Below are 20,684 nucleotides of genomic sequence, written 5' to 3' on the forward strand. Positions count from 1 at the left end.
TCTTTACAAGACCACAACTGTGGTCGTCTATTCTATAGAAGACCTCAACTGAGGTCATCTATTCTTTAGAAGACCTCAACTGAGGTCATCTATTCTATAGAAGACCTCAACTGAGGTCATCTATTCTATAGAAGACCTCAACTGATTTCATCTATTCTATAGAAGACCTCAACTGAGGTCATCTATTCTATAGAAGACCTCAACTGAGGTCATCTATTCTATAGAAGACCTCAACTGAGGTCATCTATTCTATAGAAGACCTCAACTGAGGTCATCTATTCTATAGAAGACCTCAACTGAGGTCATCTATTCTATAGAAGACCTCAACTGAGGTCATCTATTCTATAGAAGACCTCAACTGAGGTCATCTATTCTATAGAAGACCTCAACTGAGGTCATCTATTCTATAGAAGACCTCAACTGAAGTCATCTATTCTATAGAAGACTTCAACTGAGGTCATATATTCTATAGAAGACCTCAACTGAGGACCTCAACTGAGGTCATCTATTCTATAGAAGACCTCAACTGAGGTCAACTATTCTATAGAAGACCTCAACTGAGGTCAACTATTCTATAGAAGACCTCAACTGAGGTCAACTATTCTATAGAAGACCTCAACTGAGGTCAAGACCTCAACTGAGGTCATCTATTCTATAGAAGACCTCAACTGAGGTCATCTATTCTATAGAAGACCTCAACTGAGGTCATCTATTCTATAGAAGACCTCAACTGAGGTCATATATTCTATAGAAGACCTCAACTGAGGTCATATATTCTATAGAAGACCTCAACTGAGGTCATATATTCTATAGAAGACTTCAACTGAGGTGGCGTGCTATGGGACGAAGACCTGGTGGTCTTCTATAAGGTGAAGAACTTCAGGACTCCTATACAAAGACCTTCCAGCTTTCTATACGAAGACATTATGGCCTTCTATAAGAAGATCTTCTGGTCTTCTGTAAAAATACCTTCCGGCCTTCTAGAATATCTTTTGGCTTTCTATAAGAAGATCTTCTGGCATTCTCTAGGAGGGCCTTCTGGTCTTCTATACAAAGAATTTCTGATCTTCAGTAAGAAGAACTTGTGGCCTTCAATAAAAATACCTTCATGTCTTCTATAATAACATCGTCTGGCCCTCTACAGGAAGACCTTCTGGTTTTCTATAAGAATAACACCATAAGAAGACCACCTGACATTTTATAAGAAACCCTTCTGGCCTTCTGTAAGAAGACCTTTTGGTCTTCGATAAGAAAACCTTCAGTTCTGATATAAGAACACTTTGTGGTCATTTTATATAGGGTTCTATAGGAAGACTTTGTGATATTCTATAAGAAGACCTTGTGGTTTTCTACAAAGAAGACCTTGTGTTCTTCTGTAAGAAGATCTTCTGGTCGCCCACAAGAGGATCTCTTGACCTTTCATAAGAAGACCTTCTGTCCTTCTGTAAGAAAACCTTTAGGCTTTCTTCCGTTCTGCTATATAAAAAGGCAAGACAGTGTGGTCATTTTATGTAGTATTTTATAGGAAGACCTTGTGATCTTCTATAAGAAGACATTGTGGTCTTCTATGAGAATATTTTGTGTTCTCCTATGAGAACATCTTGTGTTCTTCTATAGGAAGACATTCTATAAGAAAACCTCTTTATACCCTCAGCCTTTAGGCTAAGGAGGGTATATACACTTTGATACGATGAAAATGTGCCTTATCGAAATAATGGTCTTAGACCCCAAGTATGTTTGGACGAAATTTGTTTCAGACAATTTTGAGTCGATCTAGCCATGTCCGTCCGTCTCTCTGTCCGTCTGTCTGTCTGTCCTGCTGGCTGGAGCGCACGATAACTCTCGAACGGATGAACCGATTCGGTTCAAATTTTGGCTTTCGAAATATTCTGCCCAAACTTAGTTTAAGTTCGAAGATGACCTACATCGGTCCACTCCTTCCGGTACCTCCCCCACAAAAGTTCTGAAATGTTCGGAAAGTTTGTGCGCACGATAACTCTTGAAAGGAGTGACCGATTTGGTCCATACTTTGTATAGCGAAAACTTTCTACCTGAGTAGTATGGGGTTCCAATATGGTCTCAATAGGTCCACTCCATCGGGTACCTCCCACACAAAATTTCGGAAAAGTTCATTTTAGGGCCATCTCTCGAATCGCTTTGATTTTTGTTGTAGCAACTTGTATTCACTGCCCTCCATACGACGGTACAAGTTTTATCAGGGGCAAGTCCATACTTCCTGAGAAAATAGCATGAAAGTTGCAAAAAAAAACCCTATGACACCGTGTGAGGTGGTTGGAGCGCAAGATAACTCTCGAACGGATCTGCCGATTCGGTCCAAAATTTTTCCTTAGTAATATTTTGCCCAAACATAGTTTAAGTTTGAAGATAAGCCATATCGGTCCACTCATTCAGTTACCTCCCCGCACAAAAGTTCAAAAATTTTCGGAAAAATTGTTCGTACGGTAACTCTTGAAGGGAGTGGCCGAATTGGTCTATACCTTACACATCCTAATATATCTACCAGATATAGATCAGGTTCAAATATGGACTATATTTGTCGACTCCATCCGGTACCTCCCACACAAAATTTCGGATAAGTTCACTTTATGACCTAATAACGAATCACATTGATTTTTGTTGAAGCAACTTGCATTCGCTGCCTCAATTACGATGGTAAAAGTTTTTTAGGGGCAAGTCCATACTTCTTGAGCAAACAGCCCGTATAGTGTGAAAACCCCCTTTGGCACCATATGTTGTGGCTGGAGATCCATTTCCATAACGGTCAATGTCGATCCATTCCTTTTAGTATCTCCTCCGCAAAACTTTTGATCATTAATCCTTATCAACATTTTTGTCGGTTCAAACGCCCAAAATTTTTAAAACCCCCTAAATACATGCGTGTTTTGGAAAAAATTGTTTCAATATACACAGGCTGAGGGTATATCTCCGTCGGCAAAGCCGACTGATACTTTTTTACTTGTTTCTTCTATAAGAATACCTTCAGACTTTCCACAAGAATACCTTCTGGCATTCTTATACTTCTTATATAAGAAGACATTCTGCCTTTCCAAAGGAAGATCATATTGCCTTCAATAAGAAAATCTTTTTACGTGCTATAAGAATACCAGCTGCCCTTCTATAAGAAAACTTTCAGGCCTTCCATAAGAAGAACTTCTGATGATATCCATTTGATTTCATTCAACTTATCTACCCTACCTTCTGTAGGGTATCATCCCCCTCAACAATTTGTAAACAAACCACGGGATTAAGATACATCAACATCAAATTCTCATAAATTATTCATACAGGAAAACCATCGCCGGTAATCAGAAGAAGATACATACATAATGCAAAACAAACGCTGCGCTCACACACAAAGCAGAAACAGAAATACAAAGCCGATGGTTATTAGTCATCTTCATTGACATGACATATCAGCGGAGAAAAAAAAACGGTGACATGAACTTCATTTTGTCCATTCTTGAGCTAATACCTATTTTTTGGAGATTTAGTTTTGTTTTGGAGAGGGCTATAAAACAAGACAAATTATTGGGTTAGAGTATCAGTTTTGTTACGTCTCTTCATAATTAAACCTCAAGAAGGAGCAACGAACCAAGAAGATGCGTGTATTTTTGGTAATAATCTGAAGAAGCAGGACAAGGCCTAGCAAATATTAACTTTGGATTTTTATTTGTAATTTTAGACTTTGTGTTCATTGGTGGCTCTGGGTTTGGCTAAGCCACAATATAACTATGGCAATGGTGTATCGGGTACCTTTGGCAGTTCGGGATCTTTGGGCCCCTCGGCTGGCGTAAGATTTGCAGGCGGTAATGCAGGAGGTTTCTCTGCGGGCTCTTCAGTGGGCCAAGGATCCTCATTTGGTGGTGGTTCCTCATTTGGTGGCGGCAGTGGTATTGTGGGAGGTGGATCATCATTTGGCGGTTCCATAAGTGGAGGTTCTTCGTTTGGTGGTTTTGCTGCTGGAGCTTCTTTCGGCGGTGCCAACAACTATCACCAGGATCATGCTGCCTCGCACACCTCACAAGTTGAAGCTCCTCTTGTGCACAAACAATTCATTACTGTCTCCGCCCCAGAAGATAATGATAGTTTGTCAAAAACCAAGCACTTGGTAATTGGCCGCCCACAAAAGAATTATCGTGTTGTCTTCATTAAGGCTCCATCCTCCAACAATGCCAATGTTAAACTGTCTGCTGAATTTGCTCCCAAAGAAGAGAAGACTGTCATTTATGTGTTGTCCAAGAAAGACAGTGCCTTGGATGTTAATGATATTGCCACCCCAGCACCAACTGTACCCAGCAAACCTGAGGTCTTCTTCATCAAATACAAAACCGAGGAGGAGGCTCAACATGCCCAAAGACAAATTCAAGGTAGGCATAATTATGAAGCCACATAACATGACTTTAAATAACTTATATAATCAATTTTTTACAGCTGAATACGACAAAATTCAAGGTAGCTCGGAACACACAGATGCCGGTGTTGCTCCCCAACAATCTGTTGTTGGTATTTTGGACGGCCCTAATGGTGGTGGTGTTGATGTTCGTATTGGTAGCGGTTCTATTGGATCAAGTTCTGGATCTTTTGGCTCTGGCTCCTCAGGCTCTTTTGCTGGCAACTTAGATACAGCTGCCGTTAAATCTGCTGCCTATTTACCACCCACCACCCATTAACAAGTTTTATTTGTTATGTTTTGTTGTTCCGTATTGTGAAATAGTGAAAATGTTTAAATAAATTAGAAAAATTATTTGTTACAAATTAAAAAAAAAATATGTTTCCCTTGTTTATATCCGAAAACGTATTTTATTTTAATGGGAACATGGCGATTCTATTTATACGTATATCAATGACATAGGACTTCTTTTTATCTCGAAGTCGGAACAGCGCATCGACAAAAGTAAGACACCACTTTGTGAGAAGACATACACTGCCAAAAAAATGCGGCTACACTCTGGCTGAGGGGTTTGGCGATAAACAGGCAATTTGATTTATTTTCACCAATCGCACTTAAATGACTTTTGATCAATCGATTAGTCGACTTTTTGCAAGGCAATGTCTAAAATAAGTCGGCATCTCTTTTGATGTAAGAAAACTTTATGGACTTCTATAAGCAGACCTCTCGGTCTTCTATAAAAAGATCTTCTGGCCTTCTATAAAAATACCTGCGGATCATCTGTAAGAAACCCTGCTAGCCATCTACAGAAAGATCGTTTGGCCTTCTATAATAAAATATTTTAGTCCTCTTAAGAATCCTTTTGGACTTCTATAAGAAGATTTTCTGGCATTTCAGAGAAGATCTCATGTCTTCTATGAGAAAACCTCCTGCCTTCTGTAAGAAGATATAGTGGCCTTCTATAAGATAACCTCAGGCTTTCTACAAAAAAACCTGCTAGCCATCTCTAAGAAGACATTTAAGCCTTTCATTTTCTGACCTTCTATAGGAAGATCTTCTGATCAGACCCTTTGGCCTTCTATAATAAGATATTTTAACCTTCTAAAGAACTTCTTGCGTTCTACAAGAAGACCTTCTGACCTGCTTATATTTTTTTAGAAGATTGCTTGTTCTTACCTTCTGTAAAAATATCTTCTGGCCTTGTCTTCTATAAAAAGACCAGCTGGGCATCTATAGGAAGAACTTATAGAGTTGCCGACCTATTATAAAAAGACCTCCTGTTCTCTAAAAGAATAACTGCTGGCCACCTTTTAAAATAGCTTGACTTCTATAAGAAGACCTTTTGGCCTTATATACGAAAACCTCCTGCCTTCTATAATAAGAAGAATACCTTCTTTCCTTCTATAAGAACATAACAATAAGAAGACTTTCTAGCCTTTAAAAAAAAACCTCCTGGCCTTCTATAAATAGACCTGCTGGTCATCAATAAGAAAACATGCTAGCCATCTAAACTAGACCTTCAAGCCTTCTATACGAAAACCTTTTGCTTTCTATAAGAAGAATACTTTATGTTCTTCCATATGAAGTGCATTTGGCCTCCCATAGACAGATCTTCTGAGTTTTAATAATATGATTGTATGGATTTCTATAAGAAGACCTTTGGCCTTTCAAACAAGACCTTCTGACTTTCTAGAAGAAGGACTTCTGGCCTTTGGCCTTTTATAAGAGGACCTCCTGGCTTCCATCAGAAGACCTGTTGACCATCTTTAGAATAGTTTCTTGCTTTCTATAAGAAGACCTTCTGGCCAAAACCTTCTAAACGACAATTTTCTGCCTTCTCTAAGAATAATACTTTTCTTCTATAGGAAGACCTTCTGGCCTTCTACAAGAAGACTTTCTGGTCTTCCATTAGACGACCTCCTGGGAATGTAGGGAAAAATAGGAAAGTGAAAAAAAAATAGGGGTGACGTAGGGGATGGAAGATACCAAGGAACGGTCCTGACCGGTTTTAACATGGCAAAGCCCAGAATTTATCTTGGTCCCTCTTTCATCTCAAGTGGACACTGACCTCCCCGTGGTGTCACCTGGGGAACTGCCTTTAACTCCCGTTAAAGATAGTGAACTAACATGTGCCGCGCGTTCTCCCATAAGAACGTTAAAAACTTGGGTTTGGGCGTCGAGTTAGTAACCCCCCCCCCCCCCCCTAGAAAAAGCAGCCTACTATGAAAAAACAAAAGAAAAGAAACACAAATCCCTCTAAAGTTGACGACCCCCGCAAACGTTTTAAGGACCATGATCTGCGAATCTGCACCTGGAATGTTCGCACTCTTTATAGAGAAGGTGCAGTCTTTGCATTGGCAGACGTACTTGAAAAGTACAAGGCCGATATTACTGCCATACAGGGAATACGATGGATTGGGAAAGGCGTCACAACAACACCTAAAGGTGACGCACTGTATTATAGCTGCCATGACGTAAAGCGTGAGTTTGGTTGCGGATTTGTAGTTAGTTGGAGACTAAAACATCTGGTATCCAGCTTCACTCCAGTGAATGAAAGACTTGCTGTAATTCGAATAAAAGCTAAATTCTTCAACATCAGCTTTATTTGCGCTCATGCTTCCACTGAAGAAAAGGACGAACAGACCAAAGATATATTTTACGAGCGCTTAGAAGAAACATATGACCGTTGCCCTGCCCATGCCATTAAAATCATTCTAGGCGATTTTAATGCCAAAATTGGAAAGGAGAATATCTTTGGCCCAACAGTCGGGAAATTCAGTCTCCACAGTGAAACATCTGACAATGGTATGAGGCTGATAGACTTTGCAGCTGCAAAAAACATGGTAGTTAGCAGTACCAGATTTAATCATCTCGATATTCATAAGGGCACCTGGCTGTCCCCAGATCAAAGAACAAGTAATCAAATTGATCATGTTGTGATAGATGGAAGACATTCATCCAGCGTGTTGGATGTACGATCGTTCCGAGGCGCAAACATTGAGAGAAATGGAAAAGCGGGAGTGTGAAAAAATCGAGATGTACAGGAGCCAGAATGAAGTCCGAAAATTCTACCAAAGAGTGAAACATCAAACAGATGGCTTTGGTACAGGCAAATCCTCCTGTAGAGACCAGCAAGGTAATCTGGTAACAGATACAGATAGCGTGCTCAGGATATGGAAGGAACATTTCTCCAATCTGCTGGTACCCAATAGTGGCGAAGACGATGATACCGCAGATCCAATCCCAGAAGATGGTATAGAATGTATACCACCCGGCCAAGATGAGGTAAAAACAGCAATCAACCGGCTGAAGAATAATAAAGCAGCAGGAGCCGATGGCTTACCAGCCGAGCTGTTTAAAACCGGAGGCGACGCGCTGATAAGGTGTATGCATCAGCTAGTTAGCACCATCTGGCAGGAAGAACGCGTACCCGACGATTGGAACCTGAGCATCCTATGTCCCGTCCACAAAAAAGGAGATAAGACTGTATGCTCCAACTATAGGGGCATAAGTCTACTCCCTATTGCCTATAAGATAGTGTCAGGGATACTGTTCGAACGAATAAAGCCAATGACCAACGAAATAATTGGACCATACCAATGTGGCTTTAGACCTGGCAAGTCCACCATTGACCAGATATTTACCCTGCGGCAAATCCTAGAGAAGACCCAAGAGATGCAGATCGACACATTTCATCTTTTTGTCGATTATAAAGCAGCATTCGACAGTCCCCTCCGATCAAAGGTATTCCATGCAATGTCTGAATTTGGTATTCCCGCAAAGCTCATCCGGCTTTGTAAGATGACTCTAACTGATACTAGGTCCTCAGTTAAAATTGGAAAGAACCTCTCCGAAGAATTTTGTACCAAAAGAGGTTTCAGACAAGGAGACAGCCTTTCGTGTGACCTATTCAACATTTTGCTGGAAAAGGTAATACGAGATGCAAATGTCAAAAGAAATGGCACAATTTACACCAATAGCCACATGTTACTTGCCTATGCTGATGACATAGACATCATGGGACGATCAGTAAAGGAAGTAACTGATACCTTTAGGAAGGTCGAAGCAGAATCTGCGAAAGTGGGTCTGGCGGTAAACGGCGAAAAGACCAAATTGATAGTGTCGACGCACAAAGCGTCCATAGCGCTCGGACCAACCGTAGAAGTTGGTACATACCATTTTGAGGTAGTTAAAGACTTCGCCTACCTCGGCACTGCCATAAACACAACAAACAACATCAGTTGTGAAATAAGAAGAAGAATTGTATTGGCCAACAGATGCTACTATGGATTAAGTAAGCAATTTAAAAACAAAGCCACATATCGTCAAACAAAAATAACACTATACAAAACGCTGATACTACCCGTGCTAATGTATGGCTCCGAAGCATGGGTACTTGCGCAAGCAGATAAGGCAGTGCTTGGTGTGTTTGAGAGGACATAGTCCGGAAATATAACACGTAATACCATCAGACATCATCAGTTGCCCCAGAATTCCGCACTACAGATCCTATTTTCCAGTAGCTGTTGCGCAACTCGCAGAACAACGAGACGAGATCGCCAACCATCTTCAGAAGATCCAAGAATCTGTACTCTGTTCAACAATCACGTCAACCAGTATCGCAGAGAGAAATGACTGAAGTATCTGGACAACTGTGAACCTGTTCAACACAAGCTCCGGGCCACAGTAAGGACCGTTACAGGAGCCAAAACACACACTCTAACTCTATCGGCCAATAGATCAGTGATACCAGAGATTTGGACACAGGTGATGAGAAACAGCTAACGAAGCAAATTCATATGGCCAAAGTTTTGGTCAGTTGAAAGAAGTCTAGGAGGCGAAAAAATTCTAATTTCTAATTTTCCTTCCCTTACAGACGGTATAAAGCTCGTGAAATAGGCATATGAATGCACCATTATGCCCACCGGAGATGCATACTGGAACGATATGGAGGATAAAATAAATGTCTAACTCCTTAACCTGGCTAAGTTTTTAGAGGAAATAAACTTACAACTATCAGCGCCAAAGTCCACAACAACCATTTTCACGCCATGAACAAAGGATGTGAGGTGGATATTGCATATGAAGGTTGGAGACAGGATAATGACAACAGTCCAAAAACTAAATTAATAACCGGCGTCATCTTCGGCAACCATGCAGAAACGGAACATGCAGTAAATGTAAAATCCTAAGTCCAGAAAAGAAATAAAATAATCAAAACCCTCTCGGATATATTATGGGACAAGGAAAAGGAAATCTTGCTCACATCTTATAAAGCAGTTGACAACTCTGTCGTAAACTGTGCAGATCCTCTTTTTACCTTAGTTTTAAGTGACATCAAATGGAAGACGTTTTAAACCAACCAAAATAATGCCTCACAAAACGCTACCGTATGTGTCCCGATGTCGAGTGTGAACCATCTGCATCAGGAGGCCAGGATGCTATCACAGCGACAGTTTTCTGCTGGCATGTTACCAGCCATCACATTCCAACCACCATATTGTGGGACAGGATCCATCCTCTAGGCACATTTGGCGTGACAGCACTGACATCCATGATAACAAGTAAAAAAGTATCAGTCGGCTTTGCCGACAGAGATATACCCTCAGCCTGTGTATATTGGAACTTATTTTTTCCCAAAATACGTATGTATTTAGGTGGTTTTAAAACTTTTGGGCGTTTGAACCGACAAAAATGTTGATTAGGATTAAAGATCAAAAGTTTTGCGGATGATATACTAAAGGGAATGGATCGACATTGACCGTTATGGAAGTGGATCTCCAGCCACAACATATGGTGCCATAGGGGGTTTTTACACCCTTCGGGCCGTTTTCTCAAGAAGTATGGACTTGCCCCTAAAAAAACTTTTACCATCGTAATTGAGGCAGCGAATGCAAGTTGCTTCAACAAAAATCAAAGTGATTCGAGAGCAGGTCTTAAAGTGAACTTATCCGAAATTTTGTGTGGGAGGTAACGGATGGAGTTGACAAATATAGTCCATATTTGAACCTGATCTATATCTGGTAGATATATTAGGATGTGTAAAGTGTAGACCAATTCGGTCACTCCCTTCAAGAGTTACCGTAGGAACAATTTTTCCGAACATTTTTGAACTTTTGTGTGGGAGGTAGCTGAAGGAGTGAACCGATATGGCTTATCTTCAAACTTAAACTATGTTTGGACAAAATATTACTAAGGCCATATTTTGGACAGAATCAGCATATCCGTTCAAGAGTTATCTTGCGCTCCAACCACCTCACACGGTGTCATAGGGGTTTTTTGCAACTTTCGTGCTATTTTCTCAGGAAGTACGAACTTGCCCTTGATGACACTTGTACCGTCGTATAGAGGGCAGTGAATATAAGTTGTTAAAACAAAAATCAAAACGATTCGAAAGATGGCCCTAAACTGAACTTCTCCGAAATTTTGTGTGGCAGGTACCCGACGGAGTGTACCTATTGAGACCATATTGGAACCTCATATTACTCTGGTAGAAAGTTTACGCTATACAAAGAATGGACCAAATCGGTCAAATAATCGTGCGCACAAACTTTCCGAACATTTTCGAACTTTTGTGGGGGAGGTACCGGAAGGAGTGGACCGATGTAGCTCATCTTCGAACTTAAACTAAGTTTGGGCAAAATATTACGAAAGCCAAAATTTGAACCAAACCGAATCGGTTCATCCGTTCGAGAGTTATCGTGCGCTCCAGCCAGCAGGACAGACAGACAGACGGACGGACATTGCTAGATCGACTCCAAATTGTCTGAAACACATTTCGTCCAAACATACTTGGGGTCTAAAACCATTATTTCGATGAGACACATTTTCGTTGTATCAAAGTGTATATACCCCCCTTAGCCTAAAGGCTGAGGGTATAAAAAATAACAAGTAAAAAGTCGTTAAGTTCGGCCGGGCCGAACTTTTTATACCCTCCACCATAAAATAGTCTTAATTAAAATGGAATAATTAGGGTCCTTCACAATTTCAGGTGTAACAACTTTTCGACAATGGATAGACTCCTACTGCCACCCACTATTGCTTAAATTACACTGTTAACACAAATGTTGGGGCAGAGATAATTCCTTTTGGAGATGAAAGCCTTTGGTGTGTTTATATTAAAAACCCCGAAGGAAAGATGCGTCGTGAGTCGAACTTCCGCGTTATGGCGTGATGAAGTTTTTGAAAGAGACCCTGTAAGCCATCATGAATTAGCATTATATCTTTGTTTGTTGTTTTTGTAGAGCACTTAAGCTATAGTGAACAAAGATATAACGCTAATTCCTGATGGCCCACAGGGTCTCTAACAATAATTTCATCAAGCCATAACGCGGAAGTTCGACTCACGGCGGATCTGTCCTTCGGGGTTCATAATATACTCACCAAGGCCTTTCTTCCCCAAGAGGAATATTCCGTGCCCCAGACTTTCACCAGCATTTTGTTGCACAGTGTTATCTAATCTAATCTAAAAAAATGTGTTCAGGTAGGTGAAAGGTACCACCTACGGGGCTATATCGAAGAGTCAACCTATCTTTAAATTTTTGGCGGAAAAGTTCTATAGCTGCAGGGAACTTCAAGAGTCAAATTGAGGGTAGCTTCATCAAAACAATGAAAAATGGACCCATGTTGACGAATTTTAGTGAAGAAATTTCGTGACCACTGAAAATTCCCGAAAATCGGGAGGTACAGTTATATGGGGGATATACCAAAACATTGACCTATATTGACGATTATTTTTGAATAGAAAATTGGAGCTAAAATTCTCAAAATACCGATCATTACAGCTAGTTCGGTTAAAAATTGCAGCTAAAATTCTCAAAATACCGAAAAACGGGAGATACCGTTATATGGGGGCTATACCAAAACATGGACCTATGTTGACGATGTTTCGTTGGAGATGTTTTATGACCACTGAGAACTTCAAATGTCAAATTACAGCTATTTCGGTTAAAACCTTAGCTAAAATTCTCAAAATACCGAAAATTGGGAGGTACCGTTATATGGGGGATATACCAAAACATGGACCTATGTTGACGATGTTTGGTGGGGATATTTCATGACCACTGAGAACCTCAAATGTCAAATTGCAGATAGTTCGGTTACAAATTGTGGCTAAAATTCTCAAAATACCGAAAACCGGGAGGTACCGTTATAGGGGGGCTATACCAAAACATGGACCTATGTTGACGATGCTTGGTGGAAATATTTCATGACCACTGAGAACTTCAAATGTCAAATTACAGCTATTTCGGTTAAAAAACTGTAGCTAAAATTTTCAAAATACCGAAAATTGGGAGGTACCGTTATATGGGGGCTATACCAAAACATGGACCTATGTTGACGATGTTTGGTGGGGATATTTCATGACCACTGAGAACCTCAAATGTCAAATTGCAGATAGTTCGGTTACAAATTGTGGCTAAAATTCTGAAAATACCGAAAATCGGGAGGTACCGTTATATGGGGGTTTTGCCAAAACATGGACCTATGTTGACGATGTTTGGTGGAGATGTTTCATGACCACTGAGAACCTCAAAATTTCAAATTGCAGATAGTTCGGTTACAAATTGTGGCTAAAATTCTCAAAAATACCGAAAATCGGGAGGTACCGTTATATGGGGGCTATACCAAAACATGGACCTATGTTGACGATGCTTGGTGGAGATATTTCATGACCACTGAGAACCTCAAATGACAAATTACAGCTAGTTCGGTTAAAAATTGTAGCTAAAATTCTCAAAATACCGAAAATCGGGAGGTACCGTTATATGGGGGCTATACCAAAACATGGACCTATGTTGACGATGTTTCGTGGAGATGTTTCATGGCCACTGAGAACCTCAAATGTCAAATTGCAGATAGTTCGGTTAAAAATTGTGGCTAAAATTCTCAAAATACCGAAAATCGGGAGGTACCTTTATATGGGGACTATACCAAAACATGGACCTATGCCCATATCCTTTGGGATATAAGTTTGTTGATCACTAGGAACCCTACGTGCCAAATTATAGCTAATTCGGTCTGCAAATATGGCGAAGAACGTCAAAATACCTCAAATCCGGAGGTACCGTTATATGGGGGCTATACCAAAGAGTGGACCGATATAGCCCATCTTCGAACTTGACCTGCCTACGGAAAAAAGACGCCCGCGTGCAAAATTTCAGCACTCTATCTCAATTATTGCGGACGCTAGAGTGATTACAACAGACGGACAGACGGACAGACGGACAGACGGACATGGCTAGATCGTCTTAGAATTTTATCCTGATCAAGAATATATATACTTTATAGGGTCGCAAATGATTAGTTCGATGTGTTACAAACAGAATGACAAACTTAATATACCCTCCATACTATGGTGGAGGGTATAAAAAATAATGTTTAAGGTCACTTCTCAGAACATGTTGAAATTGTAATAACAGGTAGTCACGACTGTGATCATGACTTCACAGTGAAAGTTTCATCTGAGGAAAGTCAAGTTCGCAATGTATGGGTCCTATGAGCGCCTCATATGAAGGATTATGGATTTTATTCGGGTTGACAGTAAAGGTTTCGAAGTTTCCAACCTCAATTTTAAATACTCCACTGACAAATCCACTCAACACTGTCTTGTTGGAAACTTCAAAACATATTTTTTTTTTTTGTACAGATATGTCCTGAGGGTATTTAGCTGCCGGCAAAGCCAGACTGTGAAATGTTACAATGCAACAGAAGGGCACTCGTGCCCTAGCCATCAAAAAAGTATGACACGAAATGTCAAAAGTGATGAATAAAATCTTGAAAACCGGGTGCTGGTCGATTAACTTTTGTTAATAACTCTTTTTTCAGTTGAGTGTCTGCAGATGGTGATGATGATAAACTGATGATTTTTGATAGATTATGAGTACGCAATAAATAAATTTTAATTTTTTGGGTGGTTTTTATGCAAATCAAAAAATTTGCCGCCTTAAAAAAAATAAAAAATAATAAAAATAAAAAAAAAATAATAATAAAATGAATATGTTGATAATGGTAGTAGCGGTCGCACCCGATTGCATTGACATAACACCAAACAACACGAAAGGCTTAATGGACAAATTGCTGATTATGAATTGGTGATGGTCAGGTTGGTTGGTTCGATGATTTACTTGGAAAGATGCCGGCTACTGGTGTCTCTAATTTTCGGCTTTATCTGGGTAATCATCAGAAACTTCATTTACACCGCTCCGTTTGGAATTTCTTTTTAGCTATAAAACTGTCTTTGAAATTGAAATACAGCAACAGTTTCTCAGCAGCTGTGGCAGATTGAACTTAAACCTCAAACATAACAATGCGTGTCTTTTTGGTAAGTCACTGGAAAGCAAGGATTGTCTTAAATCATAAAACTTCTTAAGGTCAAAACAGCAATTATTAATTTTTTTATTTATTTAATTTTTATTATTTTTAGGCTTTGTGCTCCTTGGTGACAGTGGCTTTGGCTAAGCCCCAATACAACTATGGCAGTGGTGTGTCGGGTACCTTTGGCAGCTCAGGTGGCAGAATAGGTGGTGGTGGAAGTGGCTTTGGGGGAAGCAGTGGCTTCTCCTCGGGATCTAACTTTGGTGGTGTTGGTTCCTTTGGCGGTGTTTCCGGAGGATCTTCATTTGGTGGTTCAGGTGCCATTGGTGGAGGATCATCATTCGGAGGATCTTCTTTCGGTGGTGGCTCCTCTTTCGGAGGATCTTCCTTTGGTGGCTCTTCCTTTGGTGGCTCCTCTTCCTTCGGTGGAGCATCTTCCAACTACCATGGCAGTTCTCAATCTAGCCACAGTACTGGTGGCCACTTTGAAGCTCCTTTGGTCCATAAACAATTTATTACCGTTTCGGCACCTGAGGACAACGAAAGTTTGTCCAAAACCAAACATTTGGTAATTGGCCGCCCACAAAAGAATTACCGCGTTGTCTTCATTAAGGCACCATCATCGAATAATGCCAATGTCAAACTGTCTGCCGAATACGCTCCCAAAGAAGAGAAGACTGTCATCTATGTCCTCACCAAAAAGGATAGCGCTTTGGAAATTAACGATATTGCCACACCAGCGCCCACAGTGCCCAGCAAACCTGAAGTCTTCTTCATTAAGTACAAGACAGAAGCTGAGGCTCAACATGCTCAACGACAAATTCAATGTAAGTACAAACAGAAAAGAAAAGTATTTAGAAAATACTGTCAGGCTCAGTATTTAGTTATCAAAAATATAATATTGACTTGCCGAAGATTCGAACTCCAAACTTTCTGTGTCCAAGTCGGGCTTGCTTACCATTACGACACAATGGCGCCCGTTGCTTATAACATGTCAAAAATGTCGTAAACCCTTATTTTAAGTCAATTTTGAAAGAAAAGAAAGAAAAATAATCATTGACGTTTTCGACTTTTACGACATATGTCGCAAACTTAAAATTTTATCAGGAAAGCCCTTTGGGACAAATATTGAGGACATACATAATTGTTTTAAGTGGTGTTTACGACATTTATACATTTACGACATGTCGTAAACGTATAAAATCTTCTTACAATGACTTCCACAAAAATTAAAAATGACAATTTGACTTCATAAGAAATAAATTGTACATGTGAAATTTTTTTTGACATACATATCCACGTATATTACCATATGTCGCAAACGACATTTGGTCTAATACACCATCCAACATCATTAATAAATCGGAAAGTAGAATTAAAAGTGATATTCCCAGGACCCATAGATTAGTTATAAAAATTTTAACCCGATTTAACTTTATTTTGAAAGTAATTTTCGACCGAACCAAAGGTAAGTGACGTTTTCGACATTTACGACATATGTCGTAAACATCAAAATTTCTCACAATAGCCCTTTGGGACAAATAATGCGGTCATAGATGACAGTTCGAAGCGATTTTGAAGACTTTTATACATTTTCGACATGTCGCAAACGTATCAAATTGTGTTAAAATGTATTCGGCCAAGATTGTAATTGATAATTTGTCTTCACAAGACATAAATTGTACATGTGGAAATTTTTTGACAGACATGTTTACTTATATTAACATATGTCACAAATGTAATTTACGACATTTTGTCTAATATGCCATACAACATTTTTAATAAATCTCAAAATCCAATTGAATGTTATATTTCACAAAAAAAAAAAAAAAAAAACAAAATTAAAAACACTAAATTTGGCAGTTTTTTACATTTTTATACATTAACGACATATGTCGCAAACTTAAAATTTTGTAAAACATCCAATGGGGCTTATAATAAGGACCTATTGAACAGTTTATAAGAATTTTAATCCAATTAAACTTCACATTGGAAGTAATTTTCGATCGAACAAAGAGTAAATTACGTTTTTGACATTTACGCCATATGTCGTAAACTTCGATTTTTTTTTATTCTTAAAATGTCTTCCACCAAAATTACAAACAACAATTTGGACACATAAGATATAAATTGTAAATGTAAAACCTTTTGACACACGTGTTTACGTATAATTCGATATGTCGCAAACGTAATTTACGACATTTTGTCTAATATGTTGTCCAACGTCTCACACATTTCTCAAAATGCAATTCAATGTCATATTTCACAAAAACAAAATTACAAACACAAATTTCGGAAGTTTTCGACGTTTTTGACATTTCAGACATGTGTCGCAAACGTAAAATTTTGTTAAAACGCCTTTGGGGCTAATAATAAGGACCTATAGAGTAGTCATAAATAGTGTCAACGACTTAATAAGAATTTTAATTCAATTAAACTTCGCACTGAAAGTCATTTTCGATCGAACTACAAGTAAATGACGTTTTTGACATTAACGACAAATGTCGTAAACTTCAAATTTTCTCACAAAAGCTCTTTGGCCCTTTAATCTAATTAAACTTCACATTGAAAGTCATTTTCGATCGAACCACAAGTAAATGACGTTTTTGACATTAACGACATATGTCGTAAACTTCAAATTTTATCACAAAAGCCCTTTGGGACAAACAATGAGGACATAAATGACAGTTCGAAGCGATTTTGAAGATTTTTATACATTTTCGACATGTCGCAAACGTATCAAATTGTATTAAAATGTATTCGGCCAAGATTGCAATTGATAATTTGTCTTCATAAGACTTAAATTGAACAGGCAGAACTTTTTTGACAAACATGTTTACTTATATTAACATATGACACAAATGTAGTTTACGACATTTGGTCTAATATGCCGTCCAACATTTTTCATAAATCTCACAATCCAATTGAATGTTATATTTCACAAAAACAAAATTAAAAACACTAAATTTGGCAGTTTTTTACATTTTTATACATTTACGACATATTTTGTAAACTTAAAATTTTGTAAAACATCCAATAATAAGGACCTATTAAGCAGTTATAAGTGGTAAGAATTTTAATCCAATTAAACTTCACATTAAAAGTCATTTTAGACCGAACCAAAAATAATTGACGTTTTCGACATTTACGACATATGTCGTAAGCTTCGAATTTTATCAAAAAACCCCTTAGGGACAAATAGTGAGGACACAGAGGATAGTTCTATGCGGTTTCTAGAACTTTTATACGTTTTCGACATGTCGTAAATGTAAAAAATTGTCATACAATGTATTCCATCAAGATTACAAAGGGTAATATGGTTTCACAAGTCATAAATTGTATATGTGAAAATTTTTTGGGGTTAAATTTTTAAGTATATTACTATATGTCGTAAACGTAATTTACGACATTTGGTCTAATATACCTTCCAACTTCTTTTATAAATCTCAACATTCAATTTAATATGACATTCACATAAACAGAAGTAAAAACACAAATTTCGACGTTTTTTTACATTTACGACATATGTCGCAAAACTTAAAATGTTGTATGGGGCTTATAAAAAATGACATACGGAGTAGTTAAAAGTGGTGTCTACTACATTAAAAGTATTTCATTCCAATTAAAATGTGTTAACGATTTTATATACATATGTTCGACATGTCGTAAATGTAAAAAATTATTCTACCGCAATATGTCACAAAAGTAATTTACGACATTTGGTCTAAAATATCGTCCAATATATTTCATAAATCTCAAAATTGTATTGAATGTCACATTTTACAAAATTAGGAACACCAAATATGACAGTTTCTGACTTTTTTAAGTTTACGACATATGTCGTAAACTAAATATTTCGTCACTAAAACACTTTACAACAATTTGCAAGGTGTATTATTTGTTGTAAATGCATTTAATATATTATTTCCGGTGTATTATACCACATGTCGTAAACGTAGTAAACTTTACCTTGACATAAAGCAATATTTTTAAAACTCCAAAAGAATAGACATTTTCATGCGAACAATATTGATACCCAAATTCTGGAGTATTGTGACTCCTTCAACATTTTATACATGTCGTATATGACGTTTACACAAGTATGTTGGGTGTAAACGTCGTAAATGCATTTAGTTCTCAAACAAAAAAATTACCACTGCATTTGCAGCCTTAAGATTAATTCATAATTATGATTTTGTTCTTTTAAATCCATATTCATAAATTTATCGACGTATTATACAATATGTCGTAAACGTAGTAAAACTTCCTCTAACATTTTTACCATATAAACATTACATTGGGTATCGTTTTTAATAAAATATCAATAAGGGCAAAACAAATTTGCCTATTAAATGTTTCTTTTTTTCTTTACAGCTGAATACGACAAAATCCAAGGTACCTCGGAACACACAGATGCCGGTGTTGCTCCCCAACAATCGGTTGTTGGTGTTTTGGATAATGCTGGAGGAGCTGGTGGCTCCTTTGGTGGCGCTGGTGTTGGTTCCAGTTCATCTGGTTCTTTTGGTAGCAGCTCTGGTTCTTCTGGTGGCTTTGCTAATGCCGGTTCATCATATTTGCCACCCGGCAAATAAGTGCCGCTACCACAGAGGCAACTTTGTTGTTACGTTTTTCAATATTTAGAAAACGAGTTGTTATGATATTTCAATATCAAATAAAGAAACTGTACATAGTACATTTTAAAGAGTATATTTTATGCGTTAACAATCGGAGTATCGCAAATTAGGATTGATTACATCGAATATCCTATTCGTAGGTATAAGCTGAGTTGGTCATCTATTTAGTGGATTTCTTTATCTAGAAGATTTTTAGGTACAGGAAATTAGGAAATTTTAGAGACAGGAAATCATATGCTTGAAGATCATAAAAAGAGGTCTTATGTTTAAAGATATTTTAGTGTCTTCGATCAATAAAGGGTTAGAGGTTTTTAACTTATAGAGGTTTTCCGTCTTTGGAAGAAAGTTTGCCTTTTTCTGTTTCTTAAAACCCATTAGTTGTTTCTTTTCTCTAGAAGACTATTAGAGGTCTTTAGTCGTTTTTCTAAGAAGAACTTTAAATGTTTTCTTTTTTTCTTGTATTTAAAGGACATTTAGATGTCTTCAGTCTCTAGAAGATTTTTAATGATAGTCTACCTATAGTGGCCCATTGGAAATTTTCTGTCTTTAAAAGTTTTTTACTTGTCTTCTGTCTCTAAAAGATCTTGAACGTTCCCCTTCTTTAGGCCGTCTTCTGTTCCTAGAAAAAAGTCGTATAAAAGACATTTATAAATCTTTTCAGTCCAGAAGACCATTAGAGGTTTTACCACAGAAGATCCTTAGAAGTATCTTACTATAGAAGGAATTTCTGCCTTAGAAAAACTCTTAAAAAAATAGCACAGCCAGTGGTCTTTGGCCACAGAAGACTTTTAGATTTTTCTATAATTATAACAAGTTTAAAGCTCTTCTGTCTTTCGAAGACCTTTGGAAGTTTCATGTCTTAATAAAACCTTTAGAAGCATTTTATTCTTGTTGCCCCTGTCAAGAAGACGTATTGACATGCCTCTAAAAGATTTTTAGACGTGTTTCTGTAATACCTTTATAGGTTTTCTGTCTATAATCTACAGAAGTTTGAGCTGGTCATCGTATTTTACATTTTACACGGACGATGAATGTATCGAACCAATCCCTCTGTTACAATGTGAGTTGCAGTTTATCCTGAATCTGTGAAATGTAGGTGTCGGGATCGGACAAATTCCAGTGATTGACCGGACATGTCGAGCTGTTGATATTACAGTATTACATCATGTTGCAATAGGAAGTTCCCTGTGGCTCATAAACATAGGTAGTATCAACGTCGTCAGTATACGAGTAATTGCCAGAACATGAAACTGTTGCAATCACCAATGGAGCATCACGCCAGATGCTCACGAGTCGGAAGAAGATCTTGTTCTTGGCGATTT

The 20,684-nt window shown here is 38.2% G+C and overlaps 3 protein-coding genes across 6 annotated transcripts in view; 2 read left to right on the top strand and 1 right to left on the bottom strand.

Annotated features, from left to right (window-relative positions):
• goe (endothelin converting enzyme 1) overlaps window positions 1-20,684 on the bottom strand; it is a 309,104-nt gene that overhangs the window by 233,188 nt on the left and 55,232 nt on the right. The gene's annotated exons all lie outside the window — the stretch shown is intronic.
• On the top strand, window positions 3,621-4,691 carry LOC141396798 (uncharacterized). Its single transcript, XM_073972456.1, has 3 exons — window positions 3,621-3,635; window positions 3,704-4,388; window positions 4,453-4,691. The coding sequence occupies exons 1-3, from the start codon at window positions 3,621-3,623 to the stop codon at window positions 4,689-4,691; spliced, it is 939 nt and encodes a 312-aa protein (XP_073828557.1).
• LOC141396802 (uncharacterized) lies at window positions 14,721-19,320 on the top strand. Its single transcript, XM_073972457.1, has 3 exons — window positions 14,721-14,735; window positions 14,838-15,555; window positions 19,103-19,320. Exons 1-3 carry the CDS (start codon window positions 14,721-14,723, stop codon window positions 19,318-19,320), a joined length of 951 nt encoding a protein of 316 aa, XP_073828558.1.

Source organism: Musca autumnalis, unplaced genomic scaffold, assembly GCF_047663935.1.
Source record: "Musca autumnalis isolate F117 unplaced genomic scaffold, ASM4766393v1 scaffold_3, whole genome shotgun sequence".
NCBI classification, from domain to species: Eukaryota; Metazoa; Arthropoda; class Insecta; order Diptera; family Muscidae; genus Musca; species Musca autumnalis.

What these genes read in the sequence shown, in the direction of transcription:
- LOC141396798 (XM_073972456.1), top strand. An exon ending in TGCCCAAAGACAAATTCAAG is followed by an intron (nt 4,389 to 4,452) that starts GTAGGCATAATT and finishes AATTTTTTACAG; the next exon opens with CTGAATACGACAAAATTCAA.
- LOC141396802 (XM_073972457.1), top strand. An exon ending in TGCTCAACGACAAATTCAAT is followed by an intron (nt 15,556 to 19,102) that starts GTAAGTACAAAC and finishes TTTTCTTTACAG; the next exon opens with CTGAATACGACAAAATCCAA.